Raw genomic sequence first — 22724 nt, forward strand, 5'->3', positions numbered from 1 at the left:
AGTTGGCTTTTGATGATGAACTTGCTCTCAAGCAGTCACAAACATCTTCAATCAGGCAGTACTTAAGAGCTACACAGTCACAACAGTTTTAGGATTCATGTCACTAAGACAGCATCCAGCCACATGTTCAATACAATCTCTCTCTCTGCTCTTTTGTTTAATAGTTTAGAAAGGCCAAGAAAGTGTTTTTGTATGTCCCCTATGTCCCAACGAGGCTGACCTTTGGGATAGAACATGTTTTTGTTACTTTAATTTTTTCCACATCCTCACCGATTGTGCGCCACCAAACTGGGCAGGCAGCCTCCTTCCAGGCATCTTTGGTCTGTTCGCTGTAGGGTGAGAGAGCTTCTCCGAGGTAGACGACAACTCATCAAAACTCATCAGATCCTCTGAGAGCAGATGGAGAGGAAGACAAAAAGGAAAAGACAGGGAGAGGGAAATACCAGGAGGAATTATTTTAAGTGAAATATCTCAGCTGTGACTAAACAAACATCCGGGGGTGAAGTGGATTTAATTCATTGCAATTTGAATGCAATCCAGCTTGCAGACAGTTTTCTTTCCTGCCAGCTAATGACATTAGCAAACACTGCGGCAAACAACAGGCAATTTAGAATGCTCATATTTTAAAGTGTGAAATGGCCTATTGGGCTGTAAAACAAAGCTGACATTACAGAATTAGGAAGTGCTTTGGTGAATACAAATAAAAAGAGTTTACATCAAAACGTGATGAAATGAAAATGTAAAAAAACATTGAGATTTTGTGATGAGATCAACAGATCTATAAAAATAAAACAGTAACATTGAGACCCAAAGTTGCTTAAGGGGAAAATCACATTAAAGAAAACATGGCATGTGGTTACATTCAGGGTCCTTAATACTTCCATCCATCCATGGAAGTAGTAAAGGGGGGGGGGGGGGGGGGCTTGGAGCCTATCCCAGCAGTCATTGGGCGAGAAGCGGGGTACACCCTGGACAGGTCGCCAGTCCATCACAGGGCCACACAGAGACAAATGAGACACACAACCACACATTTTCTGACACTCACTCCTAAGGACAATTTCAGAGACACCAGTTAACCTAACATGCATGTTTGGACGGTGGGAGGAAGCCAGAGAACCCGGAGAGAACCCACACATACACGGCGAGAACTTGCAAACTCCACACAGAAAGGCCCCAGCTGGGGGTCCTTAATACTTTAATCTAATTAGAAATTCAGTTTGTGAGGCGGAGGATTCCCTCTGTGATGGCTTAAAACTCAGTTGAGAGCCAGCACCATTAAGACTTTATAAGAAAAAGTAAACTTTTTGTTTACTAATCCCCCTCCCTCAGTCCCAGAGGGCTTTTCACGCCACAATGGCAAAATCTAACCATATAAGGCCATGTGTACTACACACACAACATTTATCTTCATACCTGTAGTTGCTCTCAGTGTTCTTATGACTTTATATTTTATGGTGGTGGTGTGCAATTTTATTGCTAATGTTCAGAGGGATTTCAATTTCCAACTTGGCTCTGATATCTGTGAGGACATACATTCTTTAACTAATGATCACATGAAGTCCTGCGTTCGTTTTTCTTTATCTATTAAAGTATATTTTCAACCTCTGAAAATAATTAAATTACTCTCTCCTTGGAGGTAAAGGTGATTGCTGAATGCTTCTGTTTCAGAATAATGGTTACTCCGCAACTGTAATGATTGCTATTTGTTAGTAAGCCAAGTGTTGATATTCTAATTCAAATAAGCAGAAATTGTATAATGATACACGGTACATTCAAAAGAAATACTATTGGCAGTCTAAAAGGTGTGTATAATAAACAGAGTGACTGCTGGACTACCTTAAACTGCCACAAAAATGGCAGAATACTCACAAACCTAAAGGATTATAAGAAGACTAAGTGCAGCATAGGCTCAGTATAAACAATGATTGCAATGGCTCATGCTGGAAATGAAGTAAAATGCATTTCTCCCAGCTATATTTCTATCAGATCTAAGTTCTTTTTGTTCCACTTCCTAATACAATCATTAGTTCACTTTAACCTCAAACCATTATAAAGTTAAAGTCAACAATCCTCCAGCAGTACATGCAGATGTTTCACATTCACAGCCAGACTGCAAATTGAAAAATAATAACCTTTGATCTACCATCAGGCTCTCAATGTAAAATACTGTTAAAGAGTTCAATTTCAGTGACAGCAGCTTAAAATGAAACTCAAAGAGAAGAAGCAACTGTAATTCATTATCAAAAGAAAGCGGATTACCTATGAAATGGACAAAAACTCAGCCTCCACGGGACCTTAAAATGTGTTAGTAAATATTTTAGATGAGGGATTTTTCTGCATTGAAAGGCAAGAAAGACTGCTACTTGAGAATTTACAATTTTCATTTAACCGCAGCATGACAGAAAGTTTATCTATGTGTCTTGTATGAAATGCTCCAATCTTTACGATAAAACACTGAAAAGCTTTAGCAACTGTTGTATAACAGCACTTTACACATACTCAGTGGTAAGCTGCAGCAGACAGAACTGTCTGTAATTGCAGAAAAGATTGACTTTTCATGTTCTAAAGCAATGTGTGACAGACTTCCCTCTGGAGACTCGGGTGGACTTTTAGCACCTTCACAAGCCACTTGTCACACAAAAAGAACTCATGGGTGAAATATCTTCTGGTCGGGTCTATTAAATAAATCTATGATGTCTTTCCTTTATGACCTTTCAGTCTCTCTCTGCTCCCCTGTGCCCCCATTTCCTATTCTCAAAACACCAGCCTCAAAACTATTCCATTTTTCAGTGATGTCAGCTCTGGCAGTCCATTTCTTTTTCTGAGGCTTGCTCTCAGCTGTTCTTTTCCCTGGTATATTTCTTCATTTTTTAGGCATATTTGCAACCAATCAACTTTCCCTGCGCAAGCATACAAACACTGACAGATGTCAACAATATTGTAAAGAATTTGATATTTTCCATTCAAATTCAATGAAAGATCAAAGGCTAACCTTCATACATTTCTATACTCGCTTAATCCAACTCAGGGTCATGAGGTGAAACCCTAAAGTCAGGGTCATGAGGCGAAAGGCCTAAACTGCGGCTCTTAATTCAGTTTGATGTATAATACAGCATTCTAGGCTCGATGATTCATTACCTACTTAAACCTAGCTGTACATTTCTTTTTTTTTAAATTCCTCCTATGGCAAAAAAGTGGACAAAGTGCTGATTTCAGTTGGACTTATCAATCAAAAACAAACTGTAAAACATGGAAGTGCTTGTGTCTGTAAAATAAAATGAACGAATTGCACAAAGTGTCTTGATTATATTGACCTTTCTTTATTTTTTTAAACCATGATAATTCAATCCGATTCCCTCTTTTGGTACTATAATGTATTTAAAAATAAAAAAATAAATATTTAAAATCAGCTCTTTATTAGATAAAGAAGAAGGGGAGCTTCTTTTCAAGGCTCCTTGCTTCCTGATGTGGAATCTAAAAATGGAAGCTGTCGTTAACCTATCGATGAACATCCGATGACGAGCACACACACCGGCAATAAAATAAATACTATGTGCTGTCGCTGGAGAACTGCCTTTTCTGTCCAACTCCCAACAGCATCATAACGGTTGTCTTCTACCATTCTGAATCAATTTCCACTGTTGATCGAAGCAAGAGAATGAATGTCTTTTGTAGTCAGAAGAAAATCAAATCACCGCATTATTCAGGATTTTCCTTCTGTGCTGGTTTGATATGGTGTGAACGTACCCGTTTCTGAGGGCTTTTCCCCCCAGTCTCCTGACAGTGTTTTGGGTTTAGTGGGCAATGATGGTTCCAAGTCGGACTTTGGACGCATGGAAGGCACCTCTCCATTGTGCCTACAAGTAAAGGAAAGAAGTGAGGGTAAAAACTGTCTCGAGTACCTATGAAAAGCCACATGAAAGGTAGGAGTCTGTGAAAATGTTTGCAATGGTTATTTTCTATTAGGTAGTAAAGAATTTAGACTCATTCACTTGTCATACTTTGTGTAAATTTGATTTTAAAAGGTTCAAAAGAAAATATAGTGTTCATCAATTAATCCATCTACCCCATGGACGGAAGCTCACACTTTTCAGACAGCATGTCTGGACAAAAAGACGAACCATGAAGTAAGCTAAAATAGAGCCGAATTTTATAAAAAAGGTGCGGAGGCACATTTCTGGAGCATCACACAAAGATTTTTTTTTTTAAAGTATTGATTGTCTCTTGCAGTAGAGTAGCCTCAGTAATTGTAATATGGAACAAATTTGAAAGCTCAGAGTTCCAAAGCTCAGCACCTAAGAAACCAACTGTTAACCTAACAGAACTTCAGATGTCTTCCGCAGGGATGGCAATTCTCACAACCAGGTTAATACTATTCCGCCTATAGCACGGCGGTAGCAGTATCAGGCTACGGATGTGCTTCTAAGCAGCAGGGGAAGGAAGACAGGTTAGACATAAGTAAGAGATGAATGCAGGCTTCTGTAAGATCAGAAGAGAAAACACACCTCAGAGAGTGATCTGAGACTGGGTTGACTGTTTGACATTCAGTATCCAACCGTAACAGCACTGGAATGGAATCAGGTTTTTGGCTAAAATAAACTGAACACGACTATTGTGGAATGCATTGAAAATAACAAGTCATAGATACTCACTGTCCAATCTCCTACAAAATACTGATTTAAAGATCTAATCACTTAAAAGTTCTCCGTTACTAATTTCTATTTAATATGATAACATTGCTAAAAACAAGTCATTATGCCTTACAAAGGAGAGACCTGTATAAAAACCCATTTTTAATCAATTTCACATTAAATGCTGTGGACAATAAACTGCAAAAACCAAAGGGGTTACAGTGTTAGAAGCTTCACTTTCCATTTCACAGAATACAGTTTTCTGAGAACACATACATGTAAAGGTGGCTGGTAACATGATGGAGCACAGACTCAGTCAGTGGTGTTCAGGTGAATAAACTGAGTGGACCCAGAACCCTGAAATCTGCAAGGTTAACATACATACTTGAGGTTTGGCGAGGGAGCAAGAGGCTTGTCGGGCCTCTTGGGTGGGATACTTCCTGGTCTGCTTTTCAGCGGAGGAGGGACCGGCTTCTTAGGTGGGACCACAGGCGCTGCGGGCTTAGGTTTGTGATCTGGGGTGGCTTTGTCAACTGAAACAGAGAAAACAGAGTTGGAAAAAGAAAGATGGACAAATATGAAAATATTAAAGAAGAAAACCGAGAGAGGAGGGGATGAGATCAACAGTTAGCTGTGAAAGAACACTGAAACCTAATAAACTAAGCCTCACCTTCTTGCCACAAATTTTATAATTCTATACAGTGGTTAAGGGTAACTGATGGAGAATATTTTAAGCCTTGTTTTTATGCAGAGCTGAAACAACCAGGACTAAATGATGTTCAACAAGCTGGTCTTTCTGACTATATTTATCTACTGTTGGATAAGCTGCTAAAGACATTTTTGTCTGGTCGTAAAAGTTTTGCAAGATGCCGAGTACAGCTGTAAAAACTCTATTTAGAGAGAAAAGAAACAAAATAATAAAAAACACTGAAGCAACACCTTAATGTTTTGGGTTAAAAACAGATGTTTTATTCTATTCTCGAAATTCCTGCTTGTTCGGATGTGCTGCAACAAAACAGAAAATTATACAAGCAGTTCAAAGCATTAGTGTAGTACAACTGTCCATAAGGAAATATTGTTTAGATTTGCTTCAAATTGGAGCAGTTCTAATTTGGTTAATCATGCTGGGACAAATGAACCCAGGGAGGTGTTAAGTGGAATATCCATAAAAAGAGCAAATACTACACTACAGTGCAACAAAAACCCACATGAATAAATATTCCTTTCAAAATATTACACCTAAAAACCAGAATGACTCAATAAATAGTTGCCTCCTGACTTGACTGCTTTGTGCTCTCTGCCTGTTACAACTTAATTTTATCTCATGTTCATTTTTTTCTTCATTAATTCAAAATAGCTCCATTGTCATAAAGAGGCTTCTCAGCCATGTTCTCAAGCAGTCTGGTCTCACGAGCTTCTGACAGAACAGATACTCTTCTATTTTAAACAATGATTGAGTGTAACGTTATCCGAGGCAAATTTGCCTCCATTTTGCTCATGTTAAAGCGAGTATGTGTTGGGCTCTGAGCACTGCTTAAAAGCTCATGACCCACGGCTGAACAGAAGCCTGAGGAAAACTATAGACAGACAACTGAAGGTGCAGCTTTGCAAACGTGTTTGCACTCCTCTTCCAGAGACGACAGGGGAGATTGGAGCCAATCCCAGTTGCCATTAGGCGAGAAGTGGGATTGCACCCTGGCCAGGTCATTAGTCCATGTTTGGACAGTGTGAGGAAGCTGGAGTACCAGGAGAGAACCCACACATGCACAGGGAGAACGTTTAACTCCACACAGAAAATCCTGGTATTCTAACCAGGAACCCTCTTGCCGTAAGGCGACGGTGCTAACCACCACCCACCATGCAGCCTGTGAAGATGTGCAGTTTAAAGGGGGGGGGGGGTCATGAGACAGAGAAAGAAATCGAGTGTGAATGGGCTGTCACTTTGTGACTCAGTCTAATTTGAAAGAAAAGGTTAGAGTAGAGATGAAAAAAAAGGACAGCAACACCTAAACCTAACCACAAGTGGTACTGGTTAGTATTCAAAATACCTTTCATATTAGAGACAAAACATTTCAGCGTTATCGTGCTCTCTTGAGCCAAAGGAATGTGTGTGCAAAAGGAACTGGACTGTACATTTTTTATCTCGTCACTTCTTCACTTCGGGCTGTATCACCATAGAAACTTATAAGTTAAATGAACACAAATTTCATAAAACCTGGGTTGACCTAAAGAGTTGGTAACCAGCACCATAGCACCGCTTGGTGAAAGTTAAACTGGATCACCTAAAGATACCCTGGATATGATGAACCTGCCTCATGGTACAGACTCTTGTTTAAGTGTTATAGTCATGTGCTAAAGAAGGTAGACCGCCCTTAAATTCCACATTCAATCCATAATTTAAAACAACCTGTCATTTACAGATGTGTGTCATTGCTTATTAACACCAACTAAGCCAAAATACAGAAGAGGTGCGTGAAAAACTACGTAAGCTCCATGATTTAGTAGCATTTTGAAGTAATTGTTTTCTTTATGACTTTATCTGTCTGTCACGTGACTGTGGACACATTTTGGACCACTCTTTGCTACAAAATTGCTTCAGTTTATTTAAGTCTGCAGCTCGGGCTGGGCAATAAAACAATAACGATAGCCATCGAGGAATAACTTCTCCTCGCCAGATATGAAACATGGTCAATATACTTTTCGATAGATTACATTCGTCCATCTTTTGACAGACAATACAAAAAGCTAATGACAACGAGAGTTGCGGCGCGCTGAACCAATAACGTGGCTGGAATAGAGCCATGCCAGCAGCTAGTTTGTTTGTGCTACTGCAGCCGTATAAAAAAAAAGAAAATGAGCGCTCCCTCGTAAGAAATGATGGAAGACACAGCCCGAGGCGTAACAGATGACATTTTTGATAAGAAGGGCCCAAAAAGTTCGGTGGTGTGGAGGTTTTTTTTTTTTTTTTTTTTTTTTTTTTTTTTAAGTCTGACAGGAAACAGAGTAGTGTGCACTGCAAATTAAGCCCAACAAAGACAGGTAATACCACTCATCTTTTCCATCACTTGAAGCGGCGCCACCCGTTTGAGCTCGGAGAATACAAACTTTTACAGACGCAGCCCGGAACAAGTGCTAATAACAAGGCCTGTGCAGCAGCAACAGAAGACCACAGCGTCTGCTTTATCCAGCACCGTATGTCAAAAAAATCTAAGAGACACTGTGATGTTACAAATGCAGCAGGTTATTGTATGGCAAAAGACATGCTACCAGTAAGCACAGTGAAAAATAAGGGGTTCAAGTGGATGCTAAAAGTTATGGACTCGATATATATCGACTGATATCTTTTTTCCATATCACCCAGCCCTGTCTGCAGCCATTTATTTTTTTTTTTCAAACCGCTCTCTTTAGGTCAACCACATAATTTGACTTGACCACTTTGGTATACAGAGGAGTTCATGGTTCACTCAATGATTGCTGGTTGACCAGGTGATCAAGTGAAAATACTGGTTCACTGATGGGAAAAAGAATTTTGTATAATTGCATTGTATAATTTTGGCATAATGACCTAAAGTTGCAGTCTTACTTTATTATTTATCATTATTCTGCCTTTATTTAAGAAAGTCAACAAGTTCAAGTACACATGATACATAAATCAATGTATTTGTATCATCTTGAAATATATTAATTCCCCAAGATTGTTTTCTTTAATGTTGCACAAGACCTCGTTTTCTAGCACAATGTCATGTTGATTATTAAGAAATGCATTTAATTTAAATGGGTTTTAATATTAATTCATAAAGAATCAATAGAGCTCAATCTTTGATCACACTTCAATAACCAACACCAAATTAAGACCAACTCATTCTCACACTGCAAGAAATGTAACACTGATCCTACAGCTCAGCATGTTCGTACACACACACACACGCGCACCCACACAAACAAATATATGTATATATGTGTGTGTGTGTGTGTGTTTAATAAAAAAATGCTCACAAACGGTCACTAAAAAAAAAAAAAAAAAAAACAAATATGCAAGTAAAATATCCAAAAGAAGAGAAATTCATCAGGAAAAAACATTTCAAACAATAAAGGCCCTTTACAAACAATAATGGTGCTTAATAAAGAATAAGAAAAAAAACAGCAAGACAAAATATAACATTACTAAAAATATACATTCCCTTAACTATTCATTGTTAGTAGTACCTTCAATTTTTATTTTCTAGCTCATTCTTCTGTTTTAAAAATTTAAGAGGTTTGATAAACAGTTTCAAGCCAATAAGCAAAATTAAGAGAAGTTTATTTTGTTAGGGTCAAAGAAAATTTGATTACAGTATGTATGTGTAGTGAGGCCTGTATGAGCACCTGCTGATGAAATATAAATTCACTCTAATCCCAAGTAGTGGAAACAAGCCCGATTCTCAATTTTCTGAGAAGCAATATTTCAAAGGTTGAGAATGGCATTTGTCTTTTCTAAGCTCCAAAACTGCTTTCCCACCAGGTGGCAAGAAATGCACTTTGTGCAGTTTGAGGCTTCACAGGGAAATGTCTAAGTTTCCAGCTGTGAGCTGACTTTATTTCATCCCCATGCAGCCAATGGTACCTCAATATTGTCAATAACACACGCCATCCTGGGGATGCTGAAAAGGCTTAGCTGTTGTTTCAGGCTGGATGTGAGCACCCTTAGATTTTCTGCATTTCATGCAAACATTGCAGAAGCAACAACTTCAACCAACCGTAAGTCAGACAGCACATTCTGAGAGGAGCATTGTTCAAACTGATGACAAAATATTACCAAAAAGGAACACTTATTTTGTCTTGAGGTTTATTTACTCTGTGCTGTGCCAAATCTGGACTTAAATGTCATTTCTAATATGAGGAACAAAATTTGAACAAGATGAGGAAATAGAAGGATAAGACAAGACAGGGAGGACCAAGATGGATGCAAGAAAGATGCAGAGTCCTACTGTACCTTTGTCCTCTGGCCTGACGAAGTGAGGCTTCTTGTCAGCACTTGGGACCTCTGGCTTGAGAGCTGGAAAACGAAACATGATCTGTTCACCTGTTTGTCTGACCTGACTCATTCAAGACTCAAAAGACAATGAAAGGAAACACAAAATGTCACAAGCACATTCCCACATAGCACACCACTGATTACCTGACACACAACCGCACGCACACACACACAATTGCCAAAAAGGAAGTTGTGCACACACATATTTTGTCTGCCTTTGAAGCAGACATAGAGTCAGTAAAGTGCAACAGAATGCAGTGGTGGTAAGATAAGTGTAAACCAAGAGTTGCGTCCTGTGCAGACAGGAAAACAATGATGCAAGTTTGCAAACTGCCGATGATGGTGCTGATGCCAAACACCCCCTCTTTAACAGTACAACGAAACCATGAGCAAGAATGTGCTGTTGTCTTCAACTTGCATGCCAAGTAAGATGAAAAGCAGAAAATGGTTTCATGTGAGGCTTTGTGCAAATGTCCCTGGTGGGAACGAACGCTTCAACATCTCCCAGGATAAAGTGAGAAATGTCACTGGGGAGGACTGCATCGGGATCGTCCTGTTCAGTAGTTGTCCACCGCAACCGGCCCTGGGATAAGCTTAGAAGATGGATTGCTGGGTGGATGTTCCAACCAGTGTAATTCAAACAAAAAACACAGCTTAGGGCTAAAACTCCCAGCTGTTTGCTATGTCACTACGCCTACATTTAGACACAACACTTTGTTTTTTACTCCATCTATCCTCAACCTTTTCAGGTCTTCTACCATCCTCCTTGTAAGGCGGCATAAAAGACGGTGGCTCCGGCTGAGAGGTGGAGGATAAAACACTGCATTTTCCAAGTGTATCAAAAATGCTTCTACAATGTGCGTTCCAAACACTGCTGATGTCATTTGGCATATTATTTCACCATAAAATATTGAGTACTGTTCTGTAGTGTACCGTCTTTGGCTTGATGACAATAAACCTAAACTCTTTTTAAAGTTTGGCTCCGATGACACACACTGTCCAATCTGAGGAGCTTAGTCCCTCGCTAATAAACACATGACAGAAATCAAGCTCTTTAACAAAAGACTCTTGCAGCGCTTTACATATTCTAAAACAGTATTGTATTCAATGTTACCCAAGTTTATGAGACTATGGCGCACAATTGTAAAACAGACAAAATAGTAAACCCTTATTCAACACTCGCCAATGATTTGAAAAAGCGTAGCATATAAAGTGCTCCATACCTGTGCTTTTTGATGGTGGGGGCGGTTTCTTCGGTTTCTAACAGGAAGAAAAAAGGGGTGCAGAAAAATAGGTCAAAGACATCAAAGTTAAAGAACACTCAAAGACTCAATGTTGTGCATTTTCTAAAAGCAGATAAGAGAAAAAAAGGCTTTGTCTCAACAAAGACAATCTAATGTTTGTCCCCAGTTTAGAAACAATAAGAAGAAAACTTTGTTTTGTATTGTGATACTACTGAGACACAGGATTTTCTTCATGTTGTTTTACACAGCTACTGTTATACTTCAGTCTAATACTCGAATGAACATTGATAAAAAAAAAATAGGTCATGTGAATTTACAACAATTCTGATGACATCACCACACTGATTTTAATTGTGCTTCCAGGTCGAACATGACAGCACAACTAAATTGGCTTTCATCCCATCTCACACACTTCCAACAAAATTTGTGTCAGTTGAGACAAATTTGTCATTTCTTTTTTTTTTCTTTCATCTTTGAAAGGACAGTCACACAACACAGTCCAAGCAAGTAAAGTGGAAGAGATTGTTCAACGAGAACAGTCTGAGAACGTTCCAACTCTTTCAGTCAGTCAGGTGCTCCTGCTTTGTAGTGCAGTTGTCTTTATGTACCCTTTGACAGCATAAAGTGCACTGAATGAGGTCAACGATAGCTCAAGTACATTAAGATTTTCCAATGGCTGAACCCTTTGTTTCAGTCTATACATTCATTTTTACCATTTTTTTAATATATATTTCATTCCTTTAAACACCATTTACATTGACCCTTTTATATCTCATCTTACTGCATCTAATAACTTCTGTAAACCACCTCTGTTATCGTGAGAAACTTGGCAAATAAACTATCCTGCGTGACATTTCTAAGACTAATTATGTCTTCTGCTTGGTTAGAAAATCATAGCATGGAACAGCCTTGGAGTCTCCATCCTTAAAATTGTCCTATATACCAGAATTGCAATATGAACAAGCTTGTTTTCTCATGATGATGGATTAAACATTTTGTCATTACAACAACAGCAAAGAAAAGGTTTCCTCTTATGGTTGTCAGTTATTAGGAGTCCCGTGCCAGCATGCATAGAAGGCAGTCAACTGATTAAAGCTGAATTTTTCAGTTGGCTAACAAAGATGGCCTCTTGTCTTAGGCAGTTACATCTGTTGTTTTTGAGCAGCTGTTGCCTAAAGCAGAGGACAAAATAGGTCAATGTTTGTCCCTTCAAAGACATTGTCTGGATTATTAGTCTAAGTGCAGCAACCAAGACAACACATCTGAAACAATCATGATCTCACAATAAGGTTATTATAACTAATAATTGCAGGGATGAACAAGCAAAGGCCAGTGCTTCAAATGACAATGTGACATTATTATTTCAGACATAGAAACCAGAACACTGTTTTGTTTGAACAGTACGAGGTGCTGAAGTATTAAAAAGTGAAAAATTTGCTTAAGCTTTAAAAAAAAAAAAAAAAAAGGCCTCTGCAAAAGGGGAAGTTTAGCTTGAACAGTTTACATTTCAGCAGTGTTACTAAAATATCATTTAGCTCAGCTGCTATGCCAAATATCCATATGAAGACTTTTTGTGGTGAAGAAGAAGAATTATGGCCCGTGTAAGGTTTCAACTTCATCATAAAATCCAGTCTGGTGGAAAACTGAATGAGGACTGCTTTGAACTCTGCTAAAGCCTTTAGTGTGAATCCTGTAAATATGTGCAAATTAAAACAGACACTTTTTATGATTGACTTTTTGTTGTCCGCTAGAAAAACCTGAGTACACAGTGAGATCATTCCAACACCTAGTTCCTCCAGCTGATGAGTGTTCTAGTACATGGTGAGACTGCTGTTTCTGCCATTCTTAGTGACTGCTTTGCACAGACTCCAGATAAAGACACTCTGGAATTTACAATTAGCACAAATGGGGTGACAGCCACTAAATATGCAAGTCATTCACAATCCAATCATGTTTCATAAACCCAGTGGACTTTCTACTCACATTCACAGGGTTATCCTTCACTCACAATTAAAATGCCAATGCTGCTCCTGGGATAAATTTCTATTTTTGAACACTGCACCTCTGTGAGTAAGAAACAATCACTTTATATTACTCTTTATCACACAGAGCCACAGCTCCATGATCTCCATGAGCGGAACTCCTCCGAGTGATTCACACTGAAATTAAGCTCAATGTATTCTGGAGTTCTCTCGTTGTCATGTTCATGTTCTACAAAATATTACATGAAAACTGACTTCATCTCTGCACTGGCCGTATTTAAATTAGAAGGAGAGGAAGGAATCATCAAAGAACTTTAGGGCATGTGTAATACATGGTTAGTGTTCAACGAACTGCATGTCACATGGGGTTCGGCTTGTAAAATACCCAGTTGGAATAAAAAAAAAATTAAAAATCAAAAATTAAAAAAGAAAAGACAAGAAAGACAATTAAAAAGAAAGACAAGATGGCTTTTTGGCTTAGCTGTAACCAGACAAATCGGTGATTTCATATGACACACAAACAAAGGTGTCACTGTGGGCCAAATAAGATTATACACTACTTAAGAGTTCAACACAAAAATATCCTCAATAACTGTCCGTTACAGGAGGGCTGCGCTGGATTATACAGTCTGAAACGAATCATTTACTTTGATGGAGTAAACAAATATACATTTAGACAAATATGAATTTGAAAAATGTGAATTTTGTTAACACGTAAAGAGAATGTTAATTTCTGAAATATCAACAGCAAAACATAGTTTATTGTAACAGCTGCAGATGAAACAAACTAATTTCAGAGCCAAACTCCAGTAACACAAAGAAATAAATCTAAAAGATTTAGAAAGGTCTTTTTCACATTCTTGCTTTTATCTCTTACTGCATTTGGTGCATTTCATCAATTCTCCATACAGATGCTGTGTCCTAAATATTTACAGTTTGAGACTGAAATTGATTTGTTTTTTTCCCCCAAAAGGATTGTAAATGGACTAGAGGCAAGTGGATATACCCACCACAGTTAAGTAAGTTGCAGTTTGACTGGGCCATTTAACTGGAACACCATCCTTGTAACAGAGTTAAATTAAGTTACTGACTAGGGGTGGGCGATATGGCGATATCACGATTTTTTAAAAATAAAATCTCGATTTCATCACAATCTTAAACTGAAAAATGAAAAACAGGCAGTGTTGCAGAAGTATTTTCGGCTGGGCAGCTCGTACCGCGGGTCAACTACTTGAAGCAGGCGTTTGAACCCCTCCTTTTCTACCATCTTGAACGGTACCATATCTTTTGCAAGATAAAAGGTAACTGCTTCTGTTACCTCTTTCTATCGCTTGCTTGACTTGTCATACGGAGGGTCTTTGTCAAATGCCTGTGTTAATGTTGTCTGTTTTGGTCTTAGCTAGCTGCTGCCTCCGCCCGCGGTGCCGGTGCCGCCGGGCCCCTCGCTGTTTGGCTCTCAGCATACTGTTTGGTATGCTTCCTCAAGTGATTGAACAGGTTCGTCGTGTTGCCACCCGACGTGTGAACAGTTTCTGTGCACACTTTGCAAATTACATTTGCTTGTGCTTGATCAGCTGCGGAGAATCCAAACCAATTCCACATAATGGAGGTGGAATTTTTTTAGTGACCAACTCCTCCGTTTGCCTTTCGGCCATGGCTCTCCATGCGGCTACACACACAAAAAAGGAGGCGGATAAGAAAGCGCGTCACTGCCCGTAATTCGCTGTGATTGGTCGGTCAGGTTGACAACGTAATACGTCTGGTGCATCAGCATAGAACTGCAATTTATAGAATGTGCCCTAGATGATCCCACGATCTCTGGAGTTTGACAGATCGTTACGAATCGTCTTCACGTTGCAATCCTTCACGATTTAATATCGTCATATCGCCCACCCCTATTACTGACTTTACTATATCAGACGCCATGGTGCTGTGGACTGCATGAGAAAATGTTTAAGACATTCTGCTGTCTCGAACTCCTGTCGGAGATCACTGCATATGTACGTCTAGCCGAACTGGCTTCACAGATGAATGTGAATGGAGATTTTGTCAGATGATGCTGCGGTTGTATAATCAGGGGAGCAATAGTCTAGAAATGCTTTAAGCAACCATGAGTTGACTAATAGTGTTAAAGTAACACTAAAATTTTTGGCTATTTTTTTTTTTTTTTTGCTCTTGGTTTGGCGCCCCTACAGTCTTGGGCTGTAACACCACTGTCCACACCACACACAAAAAAATACAGATGAGATTATTTTCATGACTTATCACATAGTTTCAATATCATATTTAACATAAACTCAGTCAAAATGCAAGTCCACCCTTACAGCTTCTACAGGATCTAAGAGTAAGTAGCAGCCAAGGACTGCTAATCAGAGGTACTTGATTAACTGATCAAGTGTAAGCACCTCTAAAAGCAGTCTGGGAGATTTGTTGGTCAGGTGTGTGTTTTCACAACGCAAAGGAGGATATACAGCAGCAAGGATCTTAGAGAAGCAATTGCTGATGTCCATCTCTCCAGGAAGAATTATAAGGCCATTTCCAAACTATTTAGAGTAAGTCATTCCACTGGAAGAACTATTAATTTCAACTGGAAAACATCTGAGACAGTTTCCAGTGAATTCAGCAGGATTTTAAGTTGATGTTCGGTGAAATAAAGATGGAGGGTGGAGAACTCTACTCTGACCTGTTTACATGACGTAAAAGTTCCCTGAAAAGCTGAACGTCTCACTCGGTGACAACATTTCAAACTTTGGCAGCCCAAAGTGGCAGGGTTGTGTTTTTTGTTTTTTTTTTGTTTTGAAGTCGGTAGATAACTCAGACACCCAAATGTATGAAAAAAAGAAAAGAAATCATGCAAAATACTACATAAGGAGTCCTTCATTTTTATGAAGCATACAAGATAAATATCAACATTCTATTCTTACCTCCTCTGACTCTTGCTTTGGTGATAATTTCACTGAGCCTCTTGATGCTGGAGCCTTAAACAAAAAAACAGAAATATTTCTGTATAATAAGCTCCAAATGACTTGCTGTGATATCACTCCAAAGGGCTTCAGTGTTCCCTCAGATGACTGGACAACAGCAGGTGTTAGAAAATAACTTAGACCTCTGATCTTAACACATGTGCACACATACAGTGTTTATGCACCATGTGCTCAAATATTTCTAATTTGATTTGAAGACCTTTAAAAAGCTGGTCCTCTGATCATTGAAGATGTCAGGCAGAGACTTGTTTCCACTTTCTGCTTATAAAGAGACCTCACTGGTCACAGGGAATGCTTTCAGAATAAATCAAACAGGATTTTTGGGTGGTGGCTACCTTAAGCTGTTCTCACTAACACTAATCAGATGATGTATGACACAACAGGCCACATGTCAAGGCTCAGATCAGATGAACCGGTTGAAGATAACAGTCACTGTCATCTCATAACTCATTTGACAAAACATGTATTATTTCAACTGTCTGCTCAGTATCGTTCCCATCTGCTGAGGTTGATGAAGAAACATGAATAGGTAAACTTTTAAAACCTGTGGTACATTTAACATGTAGAATAGAGTCTCATTTAATTTATTTTATTTTTTTTTAAAAAACAGTTTCACATCAAACTGCACTTTACGGTAACAATAATCTCCTCTAGACACTAGGACCATTTTTCCACATGGGCTGGATATGGTCTAAAATGTCCAATGATGTGATGTCATTAAATCGCTATTTGAATGACAACAGAAAACCAGCAAATCCTGAAGCCCCTACAGTGGGAAAGGCAGTGGAAGAACACTCCTTAAGAAGACTATTATTCACCATAGCAACCCCAGGCTGGCAGCAGGAATCCCCTGAGCCTGCAGTGACATTCTGTCCAGCTGCCACCAAGGTTAACCTCGCCTGTGCTTATATGGCAGAAAATACATTTTTCTAACCACGAGAGAGATCACTGCGATTATCTTTATGTTGAAGAGTTTAAATGCATGATATTTTTTCTCAACTGTTATTTGGTACTTACTCGAGCCAATATGTCTCCTTATAATTACATTTGAAGATACAAATTGAATGTGAATGGTACTCACAGTGCAGTACAATCAGTACAAGCAACGCCTCATTCATTTAACGATGAAATCACACAGACTTGCCACCTATTACGAGTGAGATTATGGTCGAAACCAGATTTGCTCCCTTCTCTCTCAAAGCAGGTGGACAAAGCACCATATTTTGTCTGCGGTCTTTGCTTATATTGGAAACTACCAACCTAAATATAAATCTAAATAATATCCATGTTCAGGTTTATAGATCACCTCTTTCTCTGCTTCAGAAACCAGGACAACAAAGTTGTTGGGAAAGACACCTTCCTTGCCTCCAATCTCACCTCTCCACCAGCCAGGCTCTCCTGTGTCCTGTTAGAAAACAGAATATTCAAATAAGATTCAAGATTCAAGAGGCTTTATTTATCCCAAGGGAATTTGCTGTATAACAGTTATGGAACAAGAGGGAACTAAAAATTAAATTAAAATAAATTAAAAAAGACAAATAAGATCAAATAAAGCTAACATAAAATAACATAAGTAACTGCTGTACAATATGTGTGGTGTGCTAATAGCAGCCTCAATAAAAGAAAACAGTAAACAAATAACAGTAAAAGTTGTGAGTCTTCACTGACTGCTTTCAAATCAGCAACTCGTCTTTTTTATAACCCATGTAAAAAAAAAAAAAGAACTCCCTTTATTTCACTAGAACAGCGTTTCTCAATTCCAGTCCACATGACCCACTGCCCTGCATGGTTTCGATGTTTCCTTCCTCCACCACACCTGATTCAAATGAATGGCTCACCGGAATTGAGAAACACTGCACTAGAAGTCCCTACAAATCAGACAACAAGCACTTCCCTACAGTTTCCACTAGATGGTGGCAGCATCCTGGATAACTAAGCCGGGATGCTGATGAAGTCATGCTTGGGTCAACACTCCTCTGACATGAAATAACAGCCCTCTGGGGGGCTGAGAGTTCAGTTTTCTCACTAGTATGAGCTGTTTGAGCTGTAATATAGGGAGGATTCACTAATGCTGAGCTCTGTTGTGAACAACTTAGTCCCGTTGTTCAAGCTTTCACACTTACACCACGGCCACAGATACTAGTGTCATCTTACAGACCCTGAGAAAAAGTTAAATACAGCCTCCTATCAGTCTACACTGTCTATATTGAAGCTAATTTTTCCAAACCTGTAAGTCAAATAATGACGAAGCCTTATGTCACAGAGACAAGGAAATAAAGTGTTTCCTAATTAGATTCTTTTGAGAGTTCAAATGAGTTATTAAGCAACTTCTGGCATTTGCGGGTATATTGTATGTATATTGTGCATATATTAAGTATTCATTACTGTACCACCTTTATACACTGAAAAATCTATCAGGATTATTAATGAAGACTGAATTATCATTTTCATGAGTGTGAAGTTTTACAACTGGCAGCAATTCATCATTAAAAGGAGCACTTTATAAGAATTGGAGAATAAAACTCAATACACCACGTTGCATCTGGAGGCAATAGGGCCCACTGTAGTGTCCAGGCCGCTCAGTCCAACACTTTTTTGTTAGACAGTGCTATTAACCAAAATGTCAAGGTTTTCTTAAAGCTGCATACTTTTCTGCGTAGTTATGAATGACAAACATCAAACATGTCTGCGGTGTCATTGTTCCATTTTTCCTGAAACTAGCTGTGCTGGGTTAGCAGCTTCCACTCTCCTCCTCAGTGCTCCAAGTTTCAAGCTGCAAGTATGCTGTAAAAGCATAACTCAGTCTTTGTGTCTCTATGGGGTACTTTGGTACACTCAACTGAAACCACCATAACTTCTTAAATCTTTGACCGACTTTCAAGCGGTTTGCTTTGTTATTAAGCCAGACTTATCTATGATAGAAGTCTCTGGGTTTAATTAAACACGTGTGTTTTCCTACCCAAAACATTTTTGAACTTATCCAAAACAGTTAAGGTTTAACAGTCTTTTTTCTTATTGCACATTAAGTGACTTTCATCGTGTTGTTCATAAATTGTGAAATAAAGCGTTTCAAGAAAGAAAAACAGAAAAAAAAAAAATCTTGGTTGGTGATTCGTTTTGTAATGTTTTGGATGTTTACACATAGGCTGAAAAACAGTGATCTGCTGTATCGGGGAAATGAAACGTCATTCACTGGCTTGAGCGTTGCTTATTCTCTACTGTATAGAATGTCTGTATAACTATAATGTCTGTATCTATAATATAATAATATAATAATATAATATAATTAAGTGCATCAAAAACGAAAATTGGCCTTGGGGATATCATGTGAAAGCAATGCGGAGAACAGCTGGGCTCAGACAGAGAGGCGATTCCAGGTAAGTTTGTTCATCGTTTATCAGTGTCATAAAATCCTTTTACATTTAGAATTAGATAAAAACATAAAGACTGTAAGCTTAGAGTTGTGTTAAAGAGTGTGAATGGGAAAGAACTTCAGGTCTATTCTAAGGAAAACATTATTTCAGATTCTGTGCGAGAGTCAGTCTGAGTCAGGGAGAGAACCTGAGACTTCAAATGACGGCACCAAACACAGGACCACAGTGAATGCTGACAAAATGATTGACGCAACACTGTCATCCCAACATTTTCTCTTTAAGTCCTCAGTCGGACTGCCGCGTTTACGTGGATCTTAATGACTTGGTTGGAGTCATGTAAATGTGCTGACTGACCTGCTCTCACTGGTTCCGTTTTGCCGTCCTCAACTCATATGCTTTGTTTAGTCATTTTATTTCACTGGGAAGCTTACCTTGCTCAGTATCTGGACGATATCTCCCTCTTTCAGGCACAGCTCGTCCTCATTTGTGGCTTCATAAAAATATGTGACTTTACAGTGTTCTTTTGCTGAAGAAACAGATAATATTGGCATCCATTACAACATGAACACAAATTAAAGAGATAACGTGCAAAAGCACACAAGAAAAGCCCCAACAAAGTATGTGAAACCTCTCACCACTTATTTATGCTTCATTTGGCTGGAGGAAAAACTTGTTCTTCAAGTTTGAAAGTGTATGAATTTCTAAAGAATACCATCACACTCACTACCAAGAAGCAAATAAATAGTCCCTGGTCTTCTGCTTTATTGTAGTCTTCATATAAGTGACCAGTACAGACCAAAGACAGTCTATGGAGCAGACTAATTCTGTACGTTTAAGCCAATAACATAAAAATCATTTAAAATCATTTGTGTTTTTACTTAACACACCCATATGACACTCAGTGCTGGTGGAAGAAGAATGCTTGGATTCTGCAAGTAGTCTGACGTAATTTAGCAGCAACATCCTCTGACCGGCTTTACTGGTAACAGCCGATCAGACCTGCTCAACCTTCTGGAGGCACGTTCAGTACAGAACAACATTTGGACCCGACAAATGCCCTGATGGACCATAGCTTCCCCAAATGAAGCTACTTCTACAGTTCTCCACCCATAGAAATCTCTTTCCATCACACCATAAATACAGCTGCAAGTTCCACATAAACATCATGCTAGTAATGTCTCAGTGGTCCTCTTTTAAACTGGACTCCAAATTTGTAAGATTCGGACTCAAGTTCAACATTTGTATGATGGATTTGTTTGAACAAGAACAATGACATGTGAGCTTGTAGTCAAATAATGCTGTTTGTAATTCTAAGTTAAATTGAGATTTAACGATAAATAAGACAAAATATGTTGCTATTTAACAACTGCTTCAGACACAAAGGTTTTAGTATTTTCTTCACTTTAACCTTTATTGTACCCTGTAACCAACATTATGAATAACAACCATATTTAGTTCAGTATAACCTGAAAAAACACTGCCATCACTCTCACACGTAAGCTGGCTAAGATGTGAACATGTGTTTTACCTTTAGGTTTGCAGTCTCCATCAGCTCTCTGTGAGTCTGTCATATTGGGATGGGCAGGCTTTGCTGCTGATGGTAATGATGGGACTGGCTAAAATGAAGCATACCACACAGATGGGAGTGACTTTTCGAACATGAGTGAGCGGTTGGCTTTCCGTGGAGGAATCTTTTTCATTAAACAGTCTGTATCTGGACGTGTTTTGTTATGGACGTTGGATGAATTATGAGGTTAGCAATTCAGGATTGTAACATGTTGAGGAGAAATAAAGAAGTCAAACCCTGAAATGCAAAAGTAAATGCTGAGAGATTTCCTGTTGTTAGCAGGTTAAGCTGTTGTTTTAACAGGAATTGCATCAGAGAGTCGTTTCTAAGCTGTTGCAAGACCAAAACGGGTAGAAACCTATTTGATACTGTGAATAGAGGACTGAGAGGGCATGCGACATGTGGTGGTATGTGCGGAGTGAAGGAAAGTGAAGGGAGCAGAGTTAGTGGTGAAACAGTGTGAAGGCTGTTATGAAGAGGAGAAAAGAAGAAGAGGGAGGAGTTTTAGAGCCAAGTTAAACTCTATTCTAATAACGCAAATGACATGTTAATAATACTGTCAACTTATAACTTAAAAATATCTTGTTTTCAGTATGCCAGTTTCACATAAGAGTTAAAAATAAAACTGAAACTGGGTTTTCTTTACTTCCTGTTTCCATATTTGCTAAAAAAGATACGTGTCAGAAGCAATCTGAAGATTGCATTTCTTGAGTGTGGTGTCCCATACATGTGCTGATGACAGCAAAAACAACTGTATTCACAACAAACAAACTCCACGCGAATACTGGCACATTCCTATAGACGACAACAACAGGAGTACAAAGACCTGATCAGAATCATTCTGGAAAATGAATGTCCCATTTAAACGGGGGGAACTTATTGTACAATCCAGAATTCAATAATGGATATTGGTTCGCAAATCAGGATTGTAGCATGTTGATGAGAAGAATGATTTAAATATGTCAAACCCTGAAACTAAATGCTGAGAGATTTCTGGTCATTTTCAGAGCTTTAGAAATATGAGGTACCCGAGAGTACAGCCGGGACACTCCGCTCCTGGAAAGAACACGAGCATGCCTTACTTTGCGGCAGGCTCCTACAAATTGTGTCATTGAGATTGTTTTAATTGGCTGAACTAAAAAGCTGTGTCATTGAGACTGAAAAGACGATTGTTTTCTTTGGCTTTCTGGTCTACAACATGTCAAAAGCCAATGACAAAGGCACATTCCAATGACGTTCTCAGATGTCCCGTTGTATTAAACCAACAGTTCAACACTAAAAACTGGACTGAATGTACACAGAACCACAGTTATTGTCTCCACGACTGATTAATTTTTGTGTGTCATGTTGGAATCACACTTACTTTGTCTTTCCTCTCCTCTGCTTCGGGACTGGGCAGTCGCACCTTTAGTTTGACCGACCCCTCTTTGAAGATATTTCCAAAGCCGATTCCCCGGATCTTCTTAGGCTGAGCAATGACTTCGTTCCCTGAGGCAGGCTGAGGTGATGTGGGCGTGCCAGTGACTTCTGTTGGACTTCCATCTGGAAGGAGATGCAACAAAGTGAGATAGAAGGTGAAGACAGAGGGACAATTTACACTTTTCTCATACTGAGAATAATTTTCAAACATTAAACTGTCGATATCTTGCAAATAATAAAGTTGACAGTATCATAAGTCTGTCTTATAAAACATTGTTTTAGTTTTTAATGGCTTTTGAATACAAACTAACTGTTAGTTGGTTTGTTTCATACGAATTTCCCTTAGGCTGAAAGAAACCACTGTACTGATAGCTTTGAGTCTGCGTCCTTGATTTCTAGTTTGATAGGCCACAAGAAAAGAGCTACAGTTTGCCTGTGAAGCTCCAGCTTTTAAGTTCATAATGGATTCTGCTCTCCTGCTGTGGAGCAGCGGGTAAGAAACTCACTGA

The 22724-nt window shown here is 38.9% G+C and overlaps 1 protein-coding gene across 2 annotated transcripts in view; it reads right to left on the reverse strand.

Annotated features, from left to right (window-relative positions):
• cd2ap (CD2-associated protein) overlaps positions 1-22724 on the reverse strand; it is a 70410-nt gene that overhangs the window by 18318 nt on the left and 29368 nt on the right. For both annotated transcript variants that reach the window (XM_072362669.1, XM_072362670.1), the window contains 10 exons: positions 22160-22338; positions 20758-20845; positions 19661-19755; positions 17162-17260; positions 15796-15849; positions 10869-10905; positions 9604-9666; positions 5017-5164; positions 3748-3857; positions 271-389 (listed from right to left, as the gene is read on the reverse strand). In XM_072362669.1, coding sequence (XP_072218770.1) covers positions 271-389; positions 3748-3857; positions 5017-5164; positions 9604-9666; positions 10869-10905; positions 15796-15849; positions 17162-17260; positions 19661-19755; positions 20758-20845; positions 22160-22338 — 992 coding nt within the window. The remainder of the gene's footprint in view (positions 1-270; positions 390-3747; positions 3858-5016; positions 5165-9603; positions 9667-10868; positions 10906-15795; positions 15850-17161; positions 17261-19660; positions 19756-20757; positions 20846-22159; positions 22339-22724) is intronic.

Source organism: Leuresthes tenuis, unplaced genomic scaffold (genome assembly GCF_036924035.1).
Source record: "Leuresthes tenuis unplaced genomic scaffold, fLeuTen1.0.hap1 SCAF_13, whole genome shotgun sequence".
NCBI lineage: Eukaryota > Metazoa > Chordata > Actinopteri > Atheriniformes > Atherinopsidae > Leuresthes > Leuresthes tenuis.